Raw genomic sequence first — 27,835 nt, 5'->3', positions numbered from 1 at the left:
GCATAAACTTTCATGGGCTATAACCCACTACATCAGATGTATGAAATAAAAAATACAGGAGCAGGTATAAATATATGAAAGGATGGGGGTTGCTTTACCAAGTGTGAGGTCAGTCTAATGATATAAATCAATTAACAGCAGGATATCTAGGAAGGAAAAATAACTTTTGAAATGATAAGAGAGTGGCCCATTACAGACAGTTGACAAGAAGGTATGAGTAACAGTAGGGAGAAATTAGTATTAGGTTTTGTAATGATCCAACCACTCTCAGTCTTTATTCTGGCCTAATCTGATGATATCCAGTTTGCAAATTAATTCCAGTTCTGCAGCTTCACATTGGAGTCTGTTTTTAAAGTATTTTTTTGTTGAAGAATTGCCACTTTGAGGTCTGTTATTGAGTGACCAGAGAGACTGAAGTGTTTTCCTACTTGTTTTTGAATATTATGATTCCTGATGTCAGATTTGTGTCTATTTATTCTTTTACATAGAGACTGTTCGGTTTGACCAATGTACGTGGCAAAGGGGCATTGCTGGTACATGTTGGCATATATCACATTGGTAGATGTACAGGTGAATGAGCCCCAGATGGTGTGGCTGATGTGGTTAGGTCCTATGATGGGGTCCCTTGAATAGATATATGGACAGATTTGGCGCTGGGGTTTGTAGCAGGGTTTGGTTCCTAGGTTGGTGTTTTGGTTGAGTGGTGTGTAGTTGCTGGTGAATATTTGCTTCAGGTTGGGGGGCTGTCTGTCAGCAAAAACTGGCCTGTCTTCCAAGGTCTGTGAGAGTGAGCGATCGTTTTTCAGGATAGGTTGTAGATCCTTGATGATGCGCTGGAGAGATTTTAGTTGGGGGCTGTAGATGATGGCTAGTGGCGTTCTGTTACTTTCTTTGTTGGGCCTGTCCTGTAGTAGGTTACCTCTTGGTACCCTTCTGGCTCTGTCAATCTGTTTGTTCACTTCACCAGGTGGATATTGCAGTTTTAAGAATGTTTGATAGAGATTCTGTAGGTGTTTGTCTCTGTCTGAGGGATTGGAGCAAATGTGGTTGTATCTTAGAGTTTGGCTGTAGACTATGGATCGTGTGATGTGGTCTGGATGAAAGCTGGAGGCATGTAGGTAAGTATAGCTGTCAGTAGTTTCCAGTATAGGGTGGGGTTTATGTGACCATCGCTTATTAGCAGTGTAGTGTCTAGGAAGTGGACATCTTGTGTGGACTAGTACAGGCTGAAGTTGATGAAAGGATGGAAATCGTTGAAATCTTGGTGGAATTCCTCAAGGCCCTCCTTCCCATGGATCCAGATGATGAAGATGTCATCAATGTAACGCAAGTAGAGTAGGGGCATAAGGAGACCCGAGCTGAGGAAACGTTATTCTAAGTAGGCCATAAAAATGTTGGCATACTGAGGGCCCATAGCAGTCCCGCTGACTTGAAGGTATTAATTGTCCTCAAATCTGAAATAGTTGTGGGTGAGGACAAAGTCACAAAGTTCAGCTACCAGGTATGCCGTGATGGTATTGAGGATGCTATTCCTGATGGCTTGTAGTCCATCTTTGTGTGGAATGTTGGTGTAGAGGGCTTCTACATCCATAGTGGCTAGGATGGTGTTTTCTGGAAGATCACCAAAGGATTGTAGTTTCCTCAGACATACCCAGTAGCGTATTATCACCTAGGCCGACAAGGCCTAGGCCTAGGGCAGCAAATTTATAATAGCAGCATTTTTATAACCGCGACATCAGTGATGCAGCAATTCTATCAATCATAGCACGTATTGAAACCATCAATGACGGTGAGACACCATTTAGTAAACATACTCGCGAGAATCCTAAACGTTAATAATATGACCAGAAGGAAGAAATTAAGTGGTTCTCAGTTTTGGATCCATGCGCAGTCCCACGCTATAAGCGAAATCACGCTATACAGATGCCCGTTCAAGTGAGGGTCCATTGTATTTGTAATTTTATTTATAGCAAAACTTGTAAATGTTCAATTATTTTAATAATAGTTAGATTCATTTTAGTTCAAATGAATTTGTAAAAAAAATAAAACAAGTTCATATGGGGCTGTCATAAACAGATAGCTAAGGGTTAATGTTTCTTTCACCTGAAGCACCTGACCAGAGGACCAATCAGGAAACCGGATTTTTTCAACTTTGGGTGTAGGGATTTGAGTGTCTAAGGTCTTTGTCACTGGTCAGTCAGTGAAAAGGAATGCTATGCCATTGTGTACGCCCTGGAAAAGCTACGCCCATATGTTTGGGGACGGCGGTTCCAACTACAAACTGACCATGCTGCACTAAAGTGGCTTCATACTGCCAAGGGGAACAACAAGAAACTTCTTCGTTGGAGTTTAGCTCTCCAACATTTTGATTTTGAAATTCAACACATCACAGGAGCTTCTAACAAAGTAGCTGATGCACTCTCCCGTGAGAGTTTCCCAAAATTCAGTAGTTAAAAAGTGTTCTTAAAATGTAGAAGTCTGTTAGTTATATACTTAGGAGTATATGTAAAGGTGTATGTGTTGTATTAATCTGTTTATTTTCAAGTTCTAGAAGGAAATCGCCGCCAGTGAGCTTCCCCACTGTCTGCAATTTGGGGGGCGTGTCATAAACAGATAGCTAAGGGTTAATGTCTCTTTCACCTGAAGCACCTGACCAGAGGACCAATCAGGAAACCGGATTTTTTCAACTTTGGGTGTAGGGATTTGAGTGTCTAAGGTCTTTGTTTTCTGGCTGCCTGCTTTCTCTGAGCTTTGGAGAAGTAGTTCTACTTTCTAGTCTTCTGTTTCTAAGTGTAAGGACAAAGAAATCAGATAGTAAGTTCTATGGTTTTCTTTTCTTTGGTATTTGCATGAATATAAGTGCTGAAGTGCTTTGATTTGTATTCTTTTTGAATAAGGCTGTTTATTCAATATTCTTTTAAAAAATTGCCCTGTATTGTGTCATCTTAATACAGAGAGACTATTTGTATTTTTTCTTTCTTTTTTTATATAAAGCTTTCTTTTAAGACCTGTTGGAGTTTTTCTTTACTGCAGGGAAATTGAGTCTGTACTCACCAGGGAATTGGTGGGAGGAAGAAATCAGGGGAGATCTGTGTGTGTTGAAGTGGCTAGCCTGATTTTGCATTCCCTCTGGGTGAAGAGGAAAGTACTTTTTGTTTCCAGGATTGGGAACAGAGAGGGAGATTCACTCTGTTTGGATTCACAGAACTTGTGTCTGTGTATCTCTCCAGGAGCACCTGGAGGGGGGAAGGGAAAAAGGATTATTTCCCTTTGTTGTGAGACTCAAGGGATTTGGGTCTTGGGGTCCCCAGGAAAGGTTTTTCAGGGGGACCAGAGTGCCCCAAAACACTCTAATTTTTTGGGTGGTGGCAGCAGGTACCAGGTCCAAGCAGGTAACTAAGCTTGGAGGTTTTCATGCTAACCCCCATATTTTGGACGCTAAGGTCCAAATCTGGGACTAAGGTTATTACAGGGGCCAGGGACAGCAATTATTTCAGGGCCTAGGGGCGGCAAAATTATTAATCTTCCACTGGATACATCATGGCCCACACTTTCAGATGAGCCTCTAAACTTGAGCCCGCCAGCTTGTGTGCTTTCAAACAGACATTTGTGCTCCATTCAGATGATTGAAAAACCTGCATTAAAAGGTGCAAACTGAGTAGTGAGCCATGCACAGAAAACTGTCCTTATTCAGTGGTGAATCATTGAAATTGAGGCTTGGTCTATGTGGCTCTTCTTTTCTATCTGTATAGGTTTTGATAAGGTTGCCCATCATGGTATCTGCCTTCAGCTGTGCAGCTCGCTGCTCAGTGCCTTTCTATTTGGCTTTCAGTGGCCCATTTTTTATCAGCCTGTTGTGTTTTATTCTGCACAGGACTTTCAGTATCACTTACAGTGCAGATTTTGCTGCCTGATTAGATGATGTTTCGGTCTAGCTGACATTTTTCTCATTGAAAGTTAAGGTTCTTACAGTGAAGTGGGATGGGGAGTTCCTACCTTTGCAAGCTTGAGAAAGCTTTCCAATGTGATGGCTGTATCTTTACAATGGAAAAAAAATCTAAATTTCAGTTTCTAATAAAGTTACAATAGAATATTGAAGAATAAGCAAAAATACAGAAAGGCTCTAAAGTGGTGGAAGTTAATATATCTGCCCTCACATTTTTCTGCTTTCTCCTATGTCAAACTATAGTTTTGAAGGATTTTCTGTGTGTGTATTTTAGTGGAACATGTACACACTTTCTCTTCAAATTGAGTCAGCAGCTTGAAAAGAGCAAGTCTCTGTACCTGTCTAACTGGGCAGAGAGAACATGTAGTGAGATCACATTAGGTCATATGAAAAAAGCTTCATTAGGTTTCTCTAATCATTAGATAAGATAACTAATAAGCACTCTCAGATTCTGGTGCAACTGCACTTAAGGTATATGGGGAAACTATATAACCTACCAACATTTCAGATATGTTAAAAGGACTGACGTTCCCTAAAAATCCTGCTTATAGCTATGGATCTGAAGAGATATGTACAACATCCGTTCTCTTGGCCTGTGGTTTCTCAAATAAATGAATTGTGACATATATTATGAAGTGGGAAAATATATAGCTACATATAATATGTGATGCTCAACTCATATGACGCATGGTCCATGCTACAAAGGAAAAGGGTTTTAAAGTAACTGAGCAAACAGTTCCCCTTCAAAAACCAAAAATGTGTAATCTGTATCTGAAAAATCTTCTACCCTTTCTTTCCATGTCTTCACTTTCCACACATACATTCTTAAAGGATAGTAAGTTAAAGGTCACTGACTTTTATAAATCATAGAGGATACAGGAGCAAATGCTATTTCTGACTCAAACCATTTTTGAGCAGAACATAGTGATGTTCCTGGAGATGATGGTAAGGCAAAGAGGCAGTCACCTCCACTTTAGTGCAGTGGCTTTAGATCCTGTCTTCCTAACGAGCTCACCTGTCACAACCAGAATGAGACTTGCCATACAATATTTTAACACCACTCCTGATTTCCTCCTTTCAAATGAGCTGATTTATATCCATGTTTTGAGCTCAGAAGGTGCAGTTTTCACTTATTCTCTCTCTCACTCGCTTTCCATACCCATCGCCCTGCTATATGCACAAATTTTTGCATTAATTGTCCTGCCTCAGAATGTGACTAAAGATTTCATTAGCATAAATAAGTAGAGGTGGAGAGGAAGTAGACAATGCCATTTATCCATATCAAATAATTTTAGATTTTCACTACTAGTTCCCAAGTCACAGCTTAACCCTTTAATGCCACAGCAGATGCTCAATCGCAGCATTTAATCAGCCATGTGGAGAGTTTGAATAACTCTGAAGAGACATAGCCATAGAAGCTTTCCTACCATAAGAGTGAGGCCCGGTCTACACTACGCGTTTAAACCGATTTTAGCAGCGTTAAACCAATTTAATGCTGCAACTGTCCACACAACGAGGCCCTTTGTATCGATATAAAGGGCTCTTTAAACCAGTTTCTGTACTCCTCCCCGACGAGAGGAGTAGCGCTGAAATCGATATTACCATATCGGATTAGGGTTAGTGTCACCGCAAATCGACGGTATTGGCCTCCGGGCCGTATCCCACAGTGCACAATTGTGACTGCTCTGGAAAGCAATCCAAACTCGGATGCACTGGCCAGGTAAACAGGAAAAGTCCCGCGAACTTTTGAATTTCATTTCCTGTTTGCCCAGCGTGGAGCTCTGATCAGCACGGGTGGCAATGCAGTCCCAAATCCAAAAAGAGCTCCAGCATGGGCCGTGCGGAAAATACTGGATCTGATCGCTGTATAGGGAGACAAATCTGTTCTATCACAGTTCCGTTACAGAAGATGAAATGAGAAAGCATTTGAAAAAATCTCCAGGCTATGATAGAGAGAGGCCACCGCACAGTGCTGTGTGACAAGCGTAACGGAAAGCCAAAGAATCAAATGGATGCTCATGGAGGGAGGGAGGGGGTACTGAGGACTCCAGCTATCCCACAGTCCCTGCAGTCTTCAAAAAGCATTTGCATTCTTGGCTGAGCTCCCAATGCCTGTAGGGTCAGACACATTGTCCAAGGTGTTTCAGGGTATAAGTTGTCAATTTACCCCCCTTTCCCCTCCATGAAAGAAAAGGGGAAAAAATCATTTCTTGACTTTTTTATATGTCACCCTATGTCTACTGCATGCTGCTGGTAGACACGGTGCTGCGGCAATGAATAGCAGCATCCTGTCTCCTCCCCTCCCCGGTGGCAGATGGTACAATATGACTGCTATCCATCGTCATCATCAGCCCGTGAGTGCTCCTGGCTGGCCTCAGGTAAGGTCGGCCAGGGGCGCCTGGGTAAAAATAGGAATGACTCCCAGTCATTCCCGGTAGATGGTACAGAACGGCTGGTAACCATCCTCATCATAGCAACTGGGGGCTGAGTTCTATCAGCGCCCCCCCCCCCCCCCCCGCCCACCTTTCATGTCTAAAGAAAAGATTCTGTACTGCCTGGACTATCATAGAAACGAAATGCTGGGCTCTTCTCCCCCGCACCATTTAATGGCCTGCCTGGACTATCATAGCAGCTGGAGGCTGCCTCCCCCTCATTTTATCTCACTAAAAAGTCAGTGTTTCTTATTCCTGCATTTTTTATTACTTCATCACACAAATGGGGGACACTGCCATGGTACATAACATAAGAACATAAGAACGGCCGTACCGGGTCAGACCAAAGGTCCATCTAGCCCAGTATCTGTCTATGACAGTGCCAATGGCAGGTGCCCCAGAGGGAGTGAAGCTAACAGGCAATGATCAAGTGATCTCTCTCCTGCCATCCATCTCCATCCTCTGATGAACAGAGGCTAGGGACACAATTCTTTACCCTTCCTGGCTAATAGCCATTTATGGACTTAGCCACCATGAATTTATCCAGTTCCCTTTTAAACATTGTTATAGTCCCAGCCTTCACAACCTCCTCAGGTAAGGAATTCCACAAGTTGACTGTGCCCTGTGTGAAGAAGAACTTCCTTTTATTTGTCTTAAACCTGCTACCTATTAATTTCATTTGGTGATCCCTAGTTCTTGTATTATGAGAATAAGTAAATAACTTTTCCTTATCCACTTTCTCAACATCACTCATGATTTTATATACCTCTATCATGTCCCCCCTTAGTCTCCTCTTTTCCAAGCTGAAGAGGCCTAGCCTCTTTAATCTTTCCTTATTTGGGACCCTCTCCAAACCCCTAATCATTTTAGTTGCCCTTTTCTGAACCTTTTCTAGTGCTAGAATATCTTTTTTGAGGTGAGGAGACCACATCTATACACAGTATTCGAGATGTGGGCGTACCATGGATTTATATAAGGGCAATAATATATTCTCAGTCTTATTCTCTATCCCCTTTTTAATGATTCCTAACATCTTGTTTGCTTTTTTGACTGCCTCTGCACACTGCGTCGACATCTTCAGAGAACTATCCACGATGAAGCCAAGATCTTTTTCCTGACTTGTTGTAGCTAAATTAGCGACCCCATCATATTGTATGTATACTTGGGGTTATTTTTTCCAATGTGCATTACTTTACATTTATCCATATTAAATTTCATTTGCCAATTTGTTGCCCAATCACTTAGTTTTGTGAGATCTTTTTGAAGTTCTTCACAATCTGCTTTGGTCTTAACTATCTTGAGTAGTTTAGTATCATCTTCAAACTTTGCCACCTCACTGTTTACCCCTTTCTCCAGATCATTTATGAATACATTGAATAGGATTGGTCCTAGGACTGACCCTTGGGGAACACCACTAGTTACCCCTCTCCATTCTGAGAATTTACCATTAATTCCTACCCTTTGTTCCCTGTCTTTTAGCCAGTTCTCAATCCATGAAAGGACCTTCCCTTTTATCCCATGACAGCTTAATTTACGTAAGAGCCTTTGGTGAGGGACCTTTTCAAAGGCTTTCTAAAAATCTAAGTACACTATGTCCACTGAATCCCCCTTGTCCACATGTTTGTTGACCCCTTCAAAGAACTCTAATAGATTAGTAAGACATGATTTCCCTTTACAGAAACCATGTTGACTATTGCTCAACAGTTTATGTTTTTCTATGTGTCTGACAATTTTATTCTTAACTATTGTTTAGACTAATTTGCCCAGTACCGATGTTAAACTTACCAGTCTGTAATTGTCGGGATCACCTCTAGAGCCCTTTTTAAATATTGGCGTTACATTAGCTAACTTCCAGTCATTGGGTACCGAAGCCGATTTAAAGGACAGGTTACAAACCTTAGTTAATAGTTCCGCAACTTCATATTTGAGTTCTTTCAGAACTCTTGGGTGAATGCCATCTGTTCCCTGTGACTTGTTAATGTTGATTTTATCAATTAATTCCAAAACCTCCTCTAGTGACACTTCAGTCTGTGACAGTTCCTCAGATTTGTCAGCTACAAAAGCCAGTTCAGGTTTGGGAATCTCCCTAACATCCTCAGCCGTGAAGACTGAAGCAAAGAATCCATTTAGTTTCTCCGCAATGACTTTATCGTCTTTAAGTGCACCTTTTGTATTTTGATCGTCAAAGGACCCCACTGGTTGTTTAGCAGGCTTCCTGCTTCTGATGTACTTAAAAAACATTTTGTTATTACCTTTGGAGTTTTTGGCTAGCCATTCTTCAAACTCCTATTTGGCTTTTCTTATTACATTCTTGCACTTAAGCTGGCAGTGTTTATGCTCCTTTCTATTTGCCTCACTAGGATTTGACTTCCACTTTTTAAAGGAAGTCTTTTTATCTCTCACTGCTTCATTTACATGATTGTTAAGCCACGGTGGCTCTTTTTTAGTTCTTTTACTGTGTTTCTTAATTTGTGGTATACATTGAAGTTGGGCTTCTATTATGGTGTCTTTGAAAAGGGCCCATGCAACTTGCAGGGATTTCACTTTAGTCACTGTACCTTTTAACGTTTGTTTAACTAACCCCCTCATTTTTGTATAGTTCCCCCTTTTGAAATTAAATGCCACAGTGTTGGGCTGTTGAGGTGTTCTTCCCACCACAGGGATGTTGAATATTATTGTATTATGGTCACTATTTCCAAGCAGTCCTGCTATAGTTACCTCTTGGACCAGCTCCTGCGCTTCACTCAGGATTAAATCTAGAGTTGCCTCTCCCCTTGTGGGTTCCCGTACCAACTGCTCCATGAAGCAGTCATTTAAAGTATCGAGAAATTTCATCTCTGCATTTTGTCCTGAAGTGAAATGTTCCCAGTCAATATGGGAATAATTAAAATCCCCCACTATTATTGGGTTCTTAATTTTGATCGCCTCTCTAATTTCCCTTAGCATTTCATCATCACTATTACTGTCCTGGTCAGGTGGTTGACAATAGATCCCTAATGTTATATTTTTATTAGAGCATGAAATTTCTATCCATAGCTATTCTATGGAACATATGGATTCGCTTAAGATTTTTACTTCATTTGAATCTACATTTTCTTTCACATATAGTGCCACTCCTCCCCCAGCACGACCTGTTCTGTCCTTCCAATATATTTTGTACCCCGGAATGATTGTGTCCCATTGATTGCTCTCAGTCCACCAGGTTTCTGTGATGCCTATTATATCAATATCCTCCTTTTTCACAAGGCACTCTAGTTCACCCATCTTATTATTTAGACTTCTAGCATTTGTGTAGAAGCACTTTAAAAACTTGTCCTTGTTTATTTGTCTGCCCTTTTCTGACGTGCCAGATTCTTTTTTATGTGACTGTTTATCATCTGATCTGGCCCTTACATTATCCTCTTCAATCCTTTGTTCCTGACTATAACCTGGAGATTCTCTATCATCAGACTCTCCCCTAAGAGAAGTCTGTGTCCGATCCACATGCTCCTCTGCAGCAATTAGCTTTTCCCCATCTCCTAGTTTAAAAACTACTCTACAACCTTTTTAATGTTTAGTGCCAGCAGCCTGGTTCCACTTTAGTTTAGGTGGAGCCCATCTCTCCTGTTCAGGCTCCTCCCATCCCAAAAGTTTCCCCAGTTTCTAATGAACGTAAACCCCTCCTCTCTACACCATCGTCTCATCCACACATTGAGACTCTGAAGCTCTGTCTGCCTACCTGGCCCTGCGCGTGGAACTGGGAGCATTTCTGAGAATGTCACCGTAGAGGTCCTGGATTTCAGTCTCTTCCCTAGCAGCTTACATTTGGCCCAGAAATGTTGGGAGAGAAGGGAATCAACGGGTGGGGTTGTTGCAAGGGCACCCCCAGTGAATGGCATGCAGCTCATCATTTCTCTGGAATCTGACATGGAGTGGCTGTGCTCTCTGGTTCTCTGATACACTGGTTCTCTAGTACACTTGCCCCATATTCTAGGCAGGACTGACTCTATTTTTAGATAAACCATAAAGGAGGGATTGACTTGGGGAGTCATTCCCATTTTTGTCTTTGCGCCCCCGTCCGACCTCAGCGAAGGTCAGCCAGGAGCACCCATGACAGCAGCAGACGATACAGAACGACTGATAACCATCATCTCATCGCCAATTTACAATGGCACAGCAGATGGTACAGAACAACTGGTAACCATCTCTGCTGCTTTGCAATGGCAAATGAATGCTGCTGCGTAGCACTGCAGTACTGCCTCTGTCAGCGGCATCCAGTACACATATGGTGACAGTGACAAAAGGCAAAACAGGCTCCATGCTTGCCATGCTATGGCATCTGCCAGGGCAATCCAGGGGAAAAGGGCGTGAAATGATTGTCTGCCGTTGCTTTCACGGAGGAAGGAATGAGTGACGACATTTACCCAGAATCACCCGTGACACTGTTTTTGCACCATCATGCACTGGGATCGCAACCCAGAATTCCAATGGGCGGGGGAGACTGCGGGAACAATGGGATAGCTACCCACAGTGCAACGCTCCAGAAATCGACGCTAGCCTCAGTACATGGACGCACACCGCCAAATTAATGTGCTTAATGTGGCCGCGTGCACTCGACTTTATGCAATCTGTTTTACAAAACCGGTTTATGTAAAATCGGAATAATCCCGTAGTGTAGACATATCCTGACACTGACATCATTGACAACAGCTTCTGCCAAATCACAAAAAAAGAAAGAAAAAACAAAAGCACAATGCATCAAATAAACCTTAAGAACCGCAATAAAATAATATAATAAAATGAAACACAAAGGTCCTACCCCAAGCAGACTTTTTTCCCTAGAAAGAGAAGCACCAGTAAGTCTATACAGTCCATTGAGTGCCTCACTATTGCTGTTGGAAGACACTCAGGTATTCCAGTGATGGATGGCAGTATAAAACTCAAAGGCCTGGTCTACACTGGAGGGGGGGATCAATCTTCAGCTGAAGTCAGTGTACTTAGACCTACTCACCGTGGTGTCTTCACTGCAGTGAGTTGACTGCTGCCGCTCCCCCATTGACTCTGCCTGCACCTCTCATGGTGGTGGAATACAGGGAGTCAACAGGAGAGTGCTCAGTGGATCGATTTATCACATCTAGACTAGATGCAATAAATTGACCCCCGCTGGATCAATCGTTTTCCGCCAATTCAGCAGGTAGTGTAGACATACCAAAGATAGATAGAGCCATATCTATGTGATGGTTTCACTGTATACATATAAGGCTGCTCATTGAGTAAGATATTGAAATAAGCAATTGTAGAGGTCTTATATGCTTTTAACAACTTATTGCTAGACATATCTGTTACTTGGTTTAAAGATTCTGAATTTTTTTTTATTGTAAATATTTAAACTTAAATGTAAACTGCAAAGAACTTGCCCAAAGAGACCCTTTCTCAAAAAAATATACATACCATCTAGCTCTCTGGTTTTTTCCAATTTGTCAAAATCTGTGAGCTCCTGGACAAACTGGGCAATATGGCTTGTCAGTCAATGACATGAATGCAGTTGAAAATCTGTTTGAGGAACCCTGTACTACTCTGTATACTCTAGCAGTACACTGTACAACACATAAAGGCAGCTAATCAAAACACAGTGAGCTATGTCCATGTGCAAAGTAAGTGTCTACATGAGCACATACAAATCAGTGCAAATGCATATGTGCGCTTGCACATACATTTAATTTGTAGGCACATTCACTCATGGCACACAGTCCCCAGCCTTTGATTTCAAAACTTTGCTTCCTAAGGTTTAAAAGGCAGATAGCCTATTCCTAAAAGTTATTGTACTATCCAGAAAGTTTGGGTGGTTTCCTGCTGAAATTATAGGGTGACCAGATAGCAAGTGTGAAAAATCGGGACACTTTTTTGAGGGGGAAAGGCAGAGACTAGTTTTATATATAAGACAAAGCCTCTAATATCAGGATGGTCCTGATAATATTGGGAAATCTGGTCACCCTATTAAATCAGAAGTGATAAATGGTGTGGTGGTTCCGTTTTAATGATGACATTTGTTCACCCTGCAAATAACACTGCACAGTTAGGCACAGCTCAGCATAATTCTCATCTCTGCTACAGAGCAGGGGAACCTGAGGCCTGCAATAGCTGTGGCACTGCAGATCAGGACTCATCTTCATAGGCAAAGTGTTGGGAGGCTTGCTGTATTGGGAGGCTTGCTTAGCATTGGCCTGTACTTTGCTTTGTTCTAGCTGATGCTATCAGTCCATTGATTTAGTAAATAATAAATTCATTCAAAATCTTATTGGTTCCTTTCTGTTTACCTTTAGTGTGATTTAACTGTCCTTGAGCATGATAGCACCTGCTGACTTCACTGCATCAAACAGCAATCTGGGGTCACTACACCATGTCTTTGACCTTTGCTGTAATTCACAGAAGCACAATAGCTATGGGAATATAACTGCACCTAGAAATAACCATACAGGACTAAAACCAGCATTTTTTCCGCAGTGTTTCTTCCAGTCATTTCTTCACAATGGTGAATATGGATTGTACTTAGGCTTTATGATGCTAAATTAAATACTTTTATCAGGATTATTTTGTATTTATGTTTCATTATGCTTTTCATCTTGAAGGATCCCAAAATGCCCCATGAATTCACAGTACATACATTCACCACTACTGATATACAGCCCCCTCTGAGGGGAACCACTAAACACGACAGTGAGAAAAGAGAGAAAATTGTGGCCCAGGACAATGGTTGAAAAAAACCTCTTCTTTTATGAAAAGCGTCATGGGACCTTTTATATCCACACTACTACCACCAGACTGTGACTATTTCAAGCCAGCTTTTAAAAGTGCTCAGCACTCATAATTGAACCCAGATTTTCAAGAGTTCATTACCTGTTTAGCCATTTAAGGCTATGTCTACACTATGGGCTAGGGTATGAGTCCCCTGCTCATGTACACATATATGCACAAAAGAAGCATGGCCTAGCTATGCTAAGTACATCTCCAGCGATTTCAGGCAGGAGTGTACACAGCACAGCTCTTTCTTCCCATGCTACCATGGTTTCACTGCTGTTTATATTCATGCTAGCTCAATGAGAGCTAGCACAAGTATGTATACCCAAGCAGGGGAATCACACCCTTAGCTCATAGTGTAGACGTAGGCTCAGTATAGCAGCTGGATTTTCAAATACTCAATGTTCACAGCTCCCATTGACTAGAGTGGAATTTCATATGTGACTTTTCTTTTTATAAAAATATTCCTGCTGTGAATTTGAATCTTTTTTTTATGATTGTTTATTCCTTTGAAAGGGGAGAAATCTGTAAACTTTAGCTGAATGCTCTCCATATAGTATAGAAAATAGATTCTTGAGTTTTTCTGGCATTTTAAGTATATTTACTAACAACAAATATTGGTCAAATGCGTGTTACCAGTGAAAGGCCAAGTTTTCAGAATTGATTTTATGCAAAGTAGTGCATAATTTGCTGCCTGATTGAGCAGGCATTTACAGTCAATGCACAAGCAAATGACATGCCAGTGACCAATTAGACATCAGACTAGACATTTGTGAATAAAATTGCTGTTTGTCTGCAGTAATTGTATATGTGGGCTGTAGGCATAAATCATGTTCAAAACCTGGGACCTAGAGCATAAAGAAGAAAATAAATGAATACATTTAAAATAAAATCATTATTCTGCTGAGGGGAAAACAAGGATAGTCACTGAAAATGATGCCAGAGTACCTAGGGTGACCAGACGTCCCAATAAAATCGGGACCATCCTGATATTTAGGTGTTTGTCCCGCGTTCCAACCGATCTTTGGTAGAGACGCAATTTGTCTTTATTTATTTATTTATTTATTTATTTATTTATTTATGCTGCTCCGCTGGCAGCACTCGGCTTTTTTTTTTTTTTTTTTTGCTCTGCCGGCAGACCCCACCCTCCCCCGTCATGTGTCCCAATATTTTCTCCTTCTCATCTGGTCAAGTTACTTCCGGGCACACTGTCCAGGGCAAAAAGCTTCTTCATCTATGGCCTTCCTGAGTCTGACCTCAGAGCATTCAGCACCCCTGTTCTCACTGTGCACTTCTGCAGCGGGTCCACCTGGACGGGACCCCTGGGAAAGCCAGAGGGTCCTGAATACCAAATTTGCAGTCAGTCATGACTCTCAGCCAGCGTGTAAAACAAAAGAGTTTATTAGTTGCCAGGAATACAGCATACAGCAGAGTTTGCTAGCACAGAAATCAGTAACTTTAGCCAAGTCCATCTTGGGGGAACCCACGGCATGGTGCCTTTGGACTCCCCTCTCCGAGTCCAAAAAAAGAGACTGACCCCTTCCAGCAGCCAGACCTGCAACCCTCCCCATCTCCCCCCATTCTTTGTCATGCTTCCCGGGCAATGTGTCACCTCATCACGTCCCCCACCTGGTTCTCAGGTTATGAAAGGCATCAGCCATCACTTACGTGCAGGCAGCTGGAGCAACCTCACCTGCCCTCGAGGTTCTCAGCAAAAGTCATAGTCTCTTATTCCCACCACCTAGGCAGTGGTGTAATACACAGGAAAACTGAGGTACACGCAGTATTCATGCAAAACAATAAGACTCACATAGGCTCACGTACAACCTAACAAAGGGGAAAAAACCGCTTCATCACACCAACACATAGCTTATTCTGCAAGTCTTTGCATGTGTTTGAGTGTCTTCTCAGCTCCAGTTTTAGCTAGGTAAGAAAGTATCAAAAACCTGACAGATAAGGAAAATCTGGAAATGTGTACCAAATTTTATATGAAGCTCATAGCATGACTGCAAATAGCAGGCAGAATAGGATGAGATAAACCTTGAGGTATATTTGAGAGGATTCTTGGGCTCCTTTATCTGTTGCTTATCTAGGACGCTAAAGGAAGTTTTGCCTCTTACATCCTGTGAGAGGAAGTACTATTGGATACTGTATCCCTGCTAATAGTACTTCCTGGCTACCAGAGTAGGTTATTACTATTATTGCACTATTAATAATGCTGGAGTCTGAGTAATACTGGGATGGTAAGTGATTTAGTATTACTATGCTTGGAGATTTGTCACATCGTATTTTCTAAAGGGCCTTGGACTTATTAGAAAGTGTGGGGAGGGGAGGTGGAGACCATTGCTAATGGAATCCTTCAGTCTCAGAAGGTTCCAAATGTCATTTGGGTCGTATGCATGTTTTGACTTTTTGGAAAAAACATATGGCAATGCTATAACTCACTGAGATATGCCTCAATCAGTTACCTTGTCAGCAGCCTAAAGCCTGGTCTACAATACCACTTAAGTTGACATGTTACGTCACACAGGGGTATAAAAAACCCACTCCCCTGAGCAACATAACTTACATTGACTTACCATGGTGTCTTCTCTGCACTATATCAGCAGGAGATGATCTTCCATTGACATAGCTTCCACTTCTCTTTGAGGTGGATAAATCACGTCAACAGAAGATTGCTCTTCTATCAATTTAGCATGGTAGTGAAGAAAAGTGTAAGAGTCAAATGTAAGATTGCAGTAACATGGTTTGCTTAAACCAGTAAAACATGATTTGAATATTTTACCAAATAAAATAATGTTACCTTTTCTTTTTTAGTTACTCTAGCCCAAACTGAGTAAATTCACATCCCTCTAAGTGAGAAATGAACTCTTTCTTTGTCAAAGTTGCAGTGTGAGTGGCAGTATCTATTTTTATCTGTCTGGATCGTGATGTGATGATTGAAAGCTCACAACCAAGTGTGGATGTGGATTATAAAAATAAAACAGGTTCAAATTAGTACTGCTTAATGCAAAATTCTATCTGTGGGCAGTATGTAAGAAATCCCGGTATAACAGGGGCCAACAGAGTCATGTGTTGTTTGTGGGGAAGAGAGAATGGAGATAAAGATCAGTGAACTGTGTCAACATAGTGACAGTTTGGGTGGGGGACTGAAGTTCCCTGAAAAGCTGATCTTGGGGACATTTGCCCTCCATGGGAGTATAACTAAAGAACTCGTTGGACCATTTGCATTTCTGATGTCTCAACTGGGATCAGAGGCATTGCCTAGTAGACAATGCACTGCAGGGGAAGGAACTGGCGGAAGGGAGTCAGAACTACTTCAAGCCATGGTAACAGCAGTTATGTGGATATGATAAAGCTGAGGGCTGGGGTGAAAAGGCAGGCATTACAATGAAGGGCAGCAACAATCTGAAAGGCAGCTGTGAAGCCAAACACAGAGATGACGTTGATGGGGCATAATCTGATTGGAGTATGAAGACTGGGAAGAGTTCATCAGGGAGCTAGCAGGGAGATAATCAACCTAGTGGATTCAGAACAAAATTAAGGGCTAGAGAATGGAGCAGCCAGTGGGGAAAGGAATTGAGGGTAAGTAGACAGGGGCGAGCAAGACACCATAAGAGCTGGGGAAGAGGAAATCTGAGTGGAAAAAGCAAGGAATGGCTGTTATGGAGAGGTAACTAGAAAGAGCAGGAGAGGAATGGAAGGGGGCAGTGACACAGGAAGGACAGCAGTGCCTCTGCAGCATGATGCTTTGGAAGTTTCAGAGGCTGGCTGGCCAGTTCAGGCTTGAGTTCCCAGACACTTTAAGTAACCAGCACTTAGGATGTATTTGAGAGAACAAACACTGCCTATATCTTGCTTTGAGAATTCCCCTTGTATTTGAGAGACAAGGTGAGTGAGGTAATATCTTTTATTGGACCAACTTATCTTGGTGAGAGAGACAAATTTTCAAGCCATGCAGATCTCCAAAGCTTGTCTCTCTCACCAGCAGAAGTTGGTCCAATAAAAGTTATTACCTCACCCACCTTGTCTCTCTAATATCCTGGGACCAACATAGCAACAACTACATTTTGTTTTCAAAGCATCCAAAACTGGATCACCAAATCTCACATGTAGCACCCAGTGGAGCTTCTTTCATTGTTTCCCTGTACCTTTATGTGTTTTAAAATGGGAAGTTCCAACATCAGAAGGCATGTCATTTTCACTTAGGTGAGGAAATAATGTTTTGAATATATACTATAATCAGCTGCGACTCATTCACTTGCTCATTTGCCTATGCAATAGATTTAAATTCAGCTTTATTCTTTAGCAATAAGAATTTTCCTCATCAGTGTCTTGACACTGTTCATCCATCAAATATGCTATTTTATTAGTTCTTTCCAGTTCACCTCTATTGGTAGTATTTATTTTTTTTACGTAAGCAATGGAGGCCTTATTATATGTATATTTTATTGAAGTATTTATTTCATACCCTTATTTATGGTGCAAATAAAAAAGTTGGTGATATCACAAGTGCATAGAGTATGTCACTCAGAATGAATGAAGTGCTCCATCAACAGATATGTGGGATAGAAAGTCACTGAGGCATTATAAGATAAAACTTCTTTAAACCACTTCTTAGAAATATTCCCATGTTCAGTGCTTAAGTCTGCTTGTGTGAGTTTGCAAATGACAGAATGGCTTTTGTACAATAGCTTTAAACAGCTGATGTTTATTCATGACTGATTACTCAGAACATGTAAAGCATAATTTACAAGCAGTAGTAAAATGGTGGCCAGCACCACAGCATGTGAGCACCTCACATTATTTAAAAATACAGTTAAATAAACAGTGACCTGCACAGGTTTGGTTACATAGTCTTTGTTTTACTAATCCATATTTGTTTACTGGCATGTACCTCATCATTGCAAAGCCTTCAGCTCACCCACCAAACAGATTATACAGACAGGTGCACATGTCTCCAATCTCTGGCAAACAACCTGTGGAAGCAAATTCCATAAAGAGTGGGCTTCTGCTGAGAACATCCCGATTCTAGCAATAAAGTCAGATTCAAAAAAGATTATAAAGATTCAGTGGGAAAGAAAAAATAAATTAATCTAAATGAGTTCCCGGTTTTATTTATTTTATTTTTTTTGATTTACTGACACTCGTATCCTGTATTATTATGGAGAGGGAAGGGGTGTTAAGCAGTAAAGTAATGGATTTATTTTGTGTTTTATGTCTAACATTGAGTGGTTAGCAAAATCAACTGTGTTAGTGTGTAATTAATGCTGCTTAACCTGTCTTACTGCTACTTAAGAGAGTGAGAGAGATTGAGTATTGTTATGGGATGCTGTTTTGCTCAGTGAGGAATAGTACCTTCTAATCGGATGGCACTTATTCTGTAATGGATTGTAATATCAGTATTGGATATAAGCATCGATTCCAGGACTCAACACCTGCAACTCCCTGGTCTAGAACTGAGATAGTGTTAATATCTGAGCCCTGTTTAAATGAAAAGATACAATAACAAAATTAAAATAAACCAACATAGGTAATCTCTGTGACCTCATTTTTTCCCAACTAGTTGTTTGTTTGTTTTTTGTCAGTGGTTTGCTATTACTGTTGCATTGTGTACTGTGACATGCTATAATGTTTCTATGTTAAAATTATAATATTACTACATAAACTATGAACTGTTATCTTCAATCTTTCTTCTTGCTCTTAAGAATAGGCATTATTTCAAGACAAAACAGTGATAAACCATATCCATTATTATTGATCAGACCAAAGTTTCACAAATTAGGAGAATGAATTATTTGACAGCATATTCATGTTTGCTGCGCTGCTTACAAAACTACATAAGAGCAAAACTCCAAAAATGTGAATGCCTTCTGTATTTAAGAATATGTAGAAAATTGATTTCATTATACTGTTTTAGTTTATTTCTGACATTTAGTACAGTATGTCATCTGTGTGAATTTAATAAAACTTCTTAAAGAAATCCTGAGAAGTCAAACATCCACTAACGTATATATGTATATATTATTCATCTTCATATTAATGCATTTTTAACTGAATTTAATACTGGTGAAAGATACAGGTATGCATTGACAATCCAGAAGACTTAATTCCTCTGTTTATCTATAGATCAGGTTTCTCAAATAAGGGTCGCTGCTTGTGTAGGGAAAACCCCTGTGGGCCGGGCCGGTTTGTTTACCTGCCCCGTCCGCAGGTCCGGCCGATTGTGGCTCCCACTGGGCTCAAATCACTGCTCCTGGCCAATGAGAGTTCCAGCAGCTCCCATTGGCCCAGAGCAGTGAACCGCGGCCAGTGGGAGCCGTGATCAGCCAGGCCTGTGGACAGGGCAGGTAAACACACCAGCCCGGCCCACCAGGGGCTTTCCCTACACAAGGAGCGACCTGTTTGAGAACCCTGATATAGATGATATATAGTATGCACAGCAGCAGCACGAGCTTTCCTGCCAAAGTGCCTCAGTCATGTTTTGAAGGATTATCTTTAGCTAATCATGGGTGACTATTCAGATATAGAGCCCTTCATATTTGAGGATGGTAATCATTGACACAGATCCTCTCCAGTGTTTACGCACCATTATATCCAGTTTTCCCATCTCTACCGAGGCTGAGGGTAGTTCAATCTTTGTACTCATTCACCTTTCTGATATGAGTAGCCACAAACTTGATGGTTATGGTGATGGTGAGGGGAGACTCCAGGCCCCAGCACGCCAAGCGCGTGCTTGGGGCGGCAAGCCGTTGGGGGCACTCTGCTGGCGCCGCAAGGGCGGCAGGCAAGCTGCCTCCGGTGGTTTGCCTGAGGAGGGTCCACTGGTCCTGCGGCTTCCATGGACCTCCCGCAGGTGTGCCTGCGGGAGGTCAGCCGAAGCCGCGGGACCAGCGGACCCTGTGCAGGCAAACCACCAGAGGCAGCTTACCTGCCATGCTTGGGGTGGCAAAATCCCTAGAATCACCCCTGGTGATGGTCATGGTTTTTGCAGTGTGAACACTTGCTGCCTTGGGATACCAGTTCAAATTGGCTACTTACTGGCTGACAGATGGTAACTATATTTGACTATTTTTCTCTATCTGATTTTTGTACCATGCTCATCACCATACAGTGAGTCCTGTTCTTTAACTTTTCAGTGCTAAGAGTTGAGATTTATTCTGATTCACTAAGGAAAAGAAAATGAACTGAACACAAAAGACCAATTTATTTAGTGAAAGAAAAAAAGGTAAGAGCTTATTTTATTATCTGAACCAAACCGGTCTGACTCAGTTCTAGTCCCTGACAAAGAATCCTGGTTCTTGGGGGTACCAGACCTTGACAAACATGTCAGTGCAAATCTTACAGTTGTGTACTATTGCTCCAATCCTGCAGTGGTTACATGGGAAGGCAGGGATCTGTCTTCTCTGAGTCAGTTGCAGGACTGCAGCCATAGCGTGTAGTCAGTAATACAGTTCATCTGCAAATATAGTCTGCATACTGTACTGCCATTAAGCAGAAAGGGAGAAATGTGCAAAAGAGAGTAATGGGATATTATTCCTGCAGTTCCATCAGTGTGATCTGCATGCTTCAGTACACTGAATGTAGGGAAGGCTATTACAGAAGAGAGACAGCACAGGCACTGGAGAAAAATGAATTTCCAGAGATACACCATTACCGCTAGAACTATGCAAAAAACTCTCCCTGCCAGTGAAACAAGTAGAAAAATACATTTTATGAGCAAGTTAAAGACATAAAAGTAAAAAATGAAAGACTTTTGTTCTTCTCCTTAACCTGTTGGCTAGTTTAGGTGGAAACTTAAATCTGTCACTTTACCTTAAAAATTGTTTGTTTGTTTTTAAAACAACATACTGTAGTCTAGGAGAGAAAATTGTTAATTTAGCATAGTTCTGTCACAAATATTAACACGTCCACCTGGGGATGTTCATTAGTCTATCACATATGGGCTCAGAGTTCCAGTACATTACATATAAATAAAACAACTTGAAAATATAGTGCTGTCACTTGGAAAAAGTTATGGTTCTGCAGGACAGATCAGAGGATTCTTGGATCTCTTTGGAGCAACAGAATCTCAGCTATTTTTAGAGCAAGTCCTCACAGCCACTTACAACAAACAGTGAGAGTTTTGCATCTCAGAAAAGGAAATCCAAAATGGCAATAAGTGGAGAGTCCAGTGGATAGGTTTACTGTCCTGAAAGGTGTTTGGATACCAAGAAGAGCAATAGTTTTGAGATTTAGGCCTTGGCTACACTTGGAGGTCTGCAGCACTGGGAGTTACAGCTGTCTTTGTACAGCTGTGTAGGGAAAGAGCTGGAGTGTGACCACACTGACAGCTACCAGCGCTGCAGTGTGGCCACATTTGCAGCATTTGCAGCGCTGCTGGGAGTGGTGCATTATGGGCAGCTATCCCACAGAGCACCTCATCCCATTTTGGTGCCATGGGTTGTGGGAAGGGGACGGAAGGGTGCGGGTCATTCTGCTTCCTGTCCCAATGCCCCGTGATGCATCTCTTTACATCCCAGCAGTCCCTGTTTTTCCGTCCACGTTTGGCGCCATTGTGAGTCTCCCAACGGTTTCTGTGCAGTGTGATTTCTGTGGGAAATGGAGCCCGAGCTGCTGAGGACTTTGCTGATGAGTGTCGCCAGCACATCACGTTTGGCAGTTGAGCTATTCCTTAAGATCCAAAGTGATGAGGAGTCTGACGATGATATCGAGTCACCTGACGCGTGCGACACTAAATTGCTTGTGGCATTCACGGAAATCTCAGCACCGTGGAATGCCGCTTTTGGGCTCGGGAAACAAGCACTGAGTGGTGGGATCACATCGTCATGGAAGTCTGGGATGACGAGCAGTGGCTGCAGAACTTTCGGATGAGAAAAGCCACTTTCATGGGACTGTGTGAGGAGCTCGCCCCCAGCCTGCAGCGCAAGGACACGAGATTGAGAGCTGCATTGTCAGTGGAGAAGCGGATGGCTATTGCAATCTGGAAGCTGGCAACTCCAGACAGCTACCGATCAGTCAGGAACCAATTTGGATTGGGAAAGTCGACTGTTGGAATCGTGTTGACGCAAATTTGCAGGGCCATTAATCGCATCCTGCCAAGAAGAACCATGACTCTGGGGAACATGCAGGACATTGTGGATGGCTTTGCACAAATGGTTTTCCCTAACTGTGGAGAGGCGATAGATGGGACGCATATTTCTCTTCTGGCACCACCCCACCTAGCATCCGAGTACATTAATCGGAAGGGGTATTTCTCTATGGTTCTCCAGGCGCTTGTGGATCACCGTGGGCATTTCATTGACATTAACACACGCTGGCCTGGAAAGGTGCATGATGCACGCATCTTTCGGAACAGTGGCCTGTTCCTGAAGCTGCAGGCCAGGACTTTTTTCCCAGACCGCAAGATCACACTAGGGGATGTTGAAATGCCCATTGTGATCCTTGGGGACCCCGATTACCCGTTAATGCCTTGGCTCATGAAACCGTATACAGGGAAGCTTGACAGGAGCAAGGACCGGTTCAACTACAGGCTGAGCCGGTGCCGAATGACTGTGGAGTGTGCTTTTGGCCGTTTAAAAGGGCACTGGAAATCTCTGTATGGGAAGCTAGACTTGGGGGAAAGCAGCATCCCTGCTGCTTTATCTGCGTGCTGTACCCTCCATAATATTTGTGAAGGGAAGGGTGAAACATTCAGTCAGGCATGGGCCTCTGAGGTTCAAAGCCTGGAGGCTGAATTTGCACAGCCAGAGAGCAGGGCTACTAGAGAGGCCCAGCACAGGGCTGCAAGTATCAGGGATGCCTTGAGGGACGAATCTGAGGCTGAAAACCGACAGTAACGTTTGGTGCCTTGCCTGGGAATGAAGTGCAGTGCTTACAATATTAGTGGGAATCTGTTTTTCCTAAGCTGATTTGCAGTGCCTGTTTCTTTCCTGGGCTAAGGTATCTTTGACTTTCTGCAATAATAAAGACTGTTTTCAAAGCCAAGTATTCATTTATTGAAAAGAAAATAACTTTCTTGACAGACACACAACATTTTGGGAACCAAAAAGGACAGGGGGGTGGGGTGGGGAACTGTACAGTCACGGGTTTGAATATGTCCTGTCTGGAGTGCTGTGCAATGACTGCTGCACTTCAGGATGCCTATACTGCATGGTGATGGGGGTTGAGTGCAGAGGGTAAGGGTCATAGTTCTCAGGGCTGGTTGGTGAACGTACAGGTGTTGGAGGCAGCTGGTGGAGGTAAGAAGCTGGATGCTGGGGAAGGGGGTTTTGAGCTGACATTGGGGCACAAGGGAAAGAGCTTTGGGACGTGGGGAGCGGGCAGTGCGGTAGTGCTCTGCCTGCATGGCTACGAGCACCTGGATAGAGTCCGCTTGGCGTGCCAGGATGCTTATCACCTGATTTGTGCTTTTCTTCCTGGCCGCTGCGTTTGTCTGGTGGATCCTGCTTTCCCTTTCCCTCCAGTCCTACAGTTTTTTATTCTCTCAGGCAGAGTGATCTATAACTGTTTGCAGCAGGTCGTCTTTGCTTTTTCGCGGCTTCTTCCGCAGGTTTTGGAGTCTTTGAGCTGCTGTTAACACGGGCAGCGGAGAACTCAAGGTCGCTTGTGGAAAGAAAAAAAAGGCAACAGTTAACAGAGGCAGCATTGTTTATATCTCAGACAGTTATTCCCAGACAGTGAAGGAGTTTACAGTCTTCACTTTAGCATAACTTTCCCATACCAAAGAGAGCGCGCATAACCCACAGGAGCCCCGAAATGGTGAGTTAGGTGGACTGATTGCTTCAGGGCTGTGCAGGGGTTTCTGTGCACTGGGGAAAGCAAACTGCTGCAGGGGGCACCTACAGTGAACACTTTCCCAACATTTTCCACAGGAGTTAATCCTGGAAGCTATCTCGCTGCTGCGGGTCACCTGGAAAGGGGGAATGATTGCTTCAGGGCTGTGCTGGGGTTTCTGTGCATTGGGGAAAGCAAATTGCTGCAGGGGGCAACTACAGTGAACACTCTCCCAACATTTTCCACAAGAGTTAATCCTGGAAGATATCTCGCTGCTGCGGGTCACCTGGGAAGAGCAGGAGGGTCTTCTGCAGCAATGCGGATTCCACCCGGGCCCCTATGCAGCTTGCCTGTGTGCAGCAATGGTCCCCCCAACCCTCGCGGCACAGTGGCGTGGACGCGTTAGCCTGACTGAGACAAGGACCACGGTGACTCTCCCTATAAACTTGCGCAAGCGCATTGCCCACGCTCTGGCTGCAACTTTTGAAGAGATTACCGAGGCCGATTACCGCGACGTGATAGACCACATCAATGGGCTATTCCACATCTAGGCATGCATGCATGCAGCCCTAACCCTCCCTCCTCTCCCGAAACATTTCCATCCTGAAAATAAAAGCCGCTTACCGGGATCCCGCTCCTCTGCTTGTCCTTCACCAAGTACTGGCTGCTGCGACTGGCTATCTTCCTCCTGGCTTGAGAAGAGCTCCTGGCTGCATGCCTCCTGGGACTTCGGGGTGTCTCCCTCCACCCCAGTACCCTCACTCTCGGTTTCCTCCTCTCCCTCCTCCTCGTCCACCTTTACCGCCGCTTCCCCTGCTCTGAAGTGTCCATCGTGGTCCTCGGATTGGCGGTGGGGTCACCCCCAAGTATCATGTCCAGCTTTTTGTAAAAACAACAGGTCGTGGGGGCAGCACCAGAGCGGCGGTTTCCCTCACGGGCTTTGCAATAGGCACTCCGCAGCTTCTTCACTTTAATCCTGCACTGCACTGCGTCCCGGTCATGGCCCCTTTCCAGTATGGCCCTTGATATCTGCCCATAGGTATCGTAATTCCTACGGCTGGAGTGCAGTTGTGACTGCACAGCTTCCTCCCCCCAACACTGATGAGGTCCAGCAACTCGCCATTGCTTCATGCTGGGGCTCGTTTGGGGCGTGGAGGCATGGTCACCTGGAAAGATTCACTGATTGCACTCCACACCTGGCTGAGCAAACAGGAAGGGGATTTTTAAAATTCCCAGGGCATTTAAAGGGCGGGTCACCTGAGGCCAGGGCAGTAGAGTTTGAACTGATGAGCAGAGTGGCTGAGCAGGCATTCTGGGATACCTCCGAATACCTCTGGAGACCAATAACAGCGCTTTTGGTGGCCATACTGGCAGAACAGCGCTGCACCACCAGCGCTGCAATCGTTATTCCCCAGGCAGAGGTGGAGTACATGCAGCGCTGTAGCCAGGAGATACAGCGCTGTATGTGCCTTGCAAGTGTGGACGGTGAGTAAGTTGCAGAGCTGTAAAGCCACCACCAGCGCTGCAACTCTCCAGTGTAGCCAAGGCCTAAGGCTCTGGACTAGGAAACATGGGTTCATGTCCTATGTGACCCTGGAAAAATCATTTGATCTCTGTGGGCCTCCATTTCCTATTTGTAAAATGGAATTAATATGATCTTCTTTCCCATCCCCTTGTATCTTGTGTATTTGGCCTGCAGAGGAGCAGGCACTGCCTCACATTATAGGCTTGTCTTCACTGCACTATGAAGATGCTCTCTAGTCGACATAATTACTCTGCCTCAAAGGGTATGCCTACACTACCCGCCGGCTTGGCAGGCAGCAATTGATCCAATAGAGATCGATTTATTGCGTCTAGTCTAGATGCTATAAATCGACCACCGAGCGCTCTCCTACGGACTCCTGTACTCCACCGCCATGAGAGGTGCAGGCAGAGTCAAAGGGGGAGTGGCAGCAGTTGACTCACTGCAGTGAAGACACCGTGGTGAGTAGGTTTAAGTATGTTATTCATATAGCTGAAGTTGTGTAACTTAGATTGATTCTCCCTCCCACCCCCCATGTAGACCAGGCCATAGAGAGGTAGAAGCTATTTTGGCAAGAGAGTATCTCCGGCCAACATAGCACACTATAGACACTGCTTTAAGTCACTGTAACTTACGTCACTCGGGGGGGTGTTTTTTCACCAGTAGTGAACCAGTAATGTAGACAAGCCTTACGTGTTTGTATAGTGCCTAGCACAATTAGAGACACCAGTTTAGGCCGAAGTCAGAGTGCTACTTTTATAAAAACAATAAATACTAATAACGAGGATGATAGGCACTTTACAACTGCCTGACACAGGCAGGGAATAAAGCTAATGGGAATTGCACATTTAAAAACGTATGAAGTGCTATATACAACAAGAAAAAACATATTTTGTACATAATGTTCTTTGCAGTAAATGACCAGTTTTTGTTGCTGGCGAACAAGCAGATGCCCTGTATATCAGCTCATAATTCTACAGTACAGCTAGAAATGGAGGACACTGATAGATCTATGGAGAAATTAGATTATAGGGCTGATAAACTATGAAATAAGTGGAGCTATACAAGGAAAGAATTTGGTTCATTGTTTTTCACCTTATAATTGCCATGATATCTCTGTTAGAGATGCAGAATGGGACTCTATGATGCGAACTGCAAAACATGGAATCCAAGCTTATTATCCATTTGGATTCCCACCAATTTCCTTGGCTAAATGACAGAGTCATTATGAACTTCTACCTATTCTGTATGTAGCCCTTTATAAACTCCTTGCACTTCACATTATTATTCATTGTTTCTCAGTCTTTCACTGACCTTTCTTTTGCTTTCACTGACCTTTTCTCACCCGACCACTGTCTACTGTCAAAAGTCTACTCTGGTATTAAACAACATTTCCTGCTTGCCTCCTGTTGATTTTTCTCACCTCTTCATTTGTTGACCTTTTCTAGATTCAAGACATTTATGTAGTGTAACCTTTTCCTAATGATTCACCCACCTCACCTTATCCCTTTTACATTTCCCTACTCTAGTTTAGTACTCTGCATCTTGTCGACATTGTCTTGTATCTTCATCTATTTTTCTTATCATTGCAACAACTGTCACTACCCTTATTGTCACAGTTTTATAGCACCAGAATTATTTGTTACTCTTATATGTTTATACAGTATCATAGATAGGCATAACACTTGAAACATAAAGCAGTCACTGCCGCAAAGAGCTTATTTCCTGTTGTGAAGCTCTCAATGGTGACGTACCTACCTTAGGATAGACTGTTAAAAAACAAGGCACAAACCCCTAATTGATTGTGAATTCTAAACTTAGATTTTACCAAGTAGCTTTGCCAAGTGCAAACTCCTTAGGCACTTTAACACTCTTAACACAGAGGTACAGACAGTTCCCTTTCATACTCTGGTCTGTCTTGCTACACCCAGCATGTAGCTGTGATAGGTGATCCCTTACACCAGGAATCACTGCAAATATTCAGTTTACTTCTAATCCCAAAAGACTAGTAACTTACCCGAGGTCAGCTGCATTTTAGGGCTCACACCAAAGACAACGCTTGTAGCCAATCCTATAGTAAACTATATGAAGATTTATTAAATTGGAAAAGAAAACTGAAGTGTTACTTTCTAGGTTGAATCAAGCATAGACACATGAATGAGTTACTGTCTTAGATTTCAAAGCATAATATAGGCTCCTATAATCAGCAAGCTTTACTCATCCTTTAGGGCTAACCCAAACTAAGCAGCAGAGGATCTCTTGCTTATGCCCAGAAACACCTTACCTCTCCCAGAAACCAAGCAGCATAGAGATCCTTACTTCCCTTGGTTTGGGTTTTTATCCCCCTCCTGCCATGTGCTCTACGCTGAAAACTCAGCTGAT

At 43.0% G+C, this 27,835-nt stretch overlaps 2 protein-coding genes across 3 annotated transcripts in view; one reads left to right on the top strand and one right to left on the bottom strand.

Annotated features, from left to right (window-relative positions):
• Positions 1-25,284, bottom strand: part of LOC127044256 (zinc finger protein with KRAB and SCAN domains 2-like) — a 618,075-nt gene extending 592,791 nt beyond the window's left edge. The window contains exon 1 of the mRNA XM_050938864.1: positions 24,901-25,284. Within this exon, the coding sequence (XP_050794821.1) occupies positions 24,901-25,062 (162 nt within the window). The 5' untranslated portion in view covers positions 25,063-25,284. The remainder of the gene's footprint in view (positions 1-24,900) is intronic.
• Positions 1-27,835, top strand: part of DOK6 (docking protein 6) — a 439,614-nt gene that overhangs the window by 286,471 nt on the left and 125,308 nt on the right. The window lies entirely within an intron of this gene.

The sequence above is a fragment of the Gopherus flavomarginatus genome, chromosome 2, assembly GCF_025201925.1.
Source record: "Gopherus flavomarginatus isolate rGopFla2 chromosome 2, rGopFla2.mat.asm, whole genome shotgun sequence".
Taxonomy (NCBI): Eukaryota; Metazoa; Chordata; order Testudines; family Testudinidae; genus Gopherus; species Gopherus flavomarginatus.
Note: the sequence above shows the minus strand (reverse complement) of the source record. Positions and strands in the feature narration are given on the sequence as shown.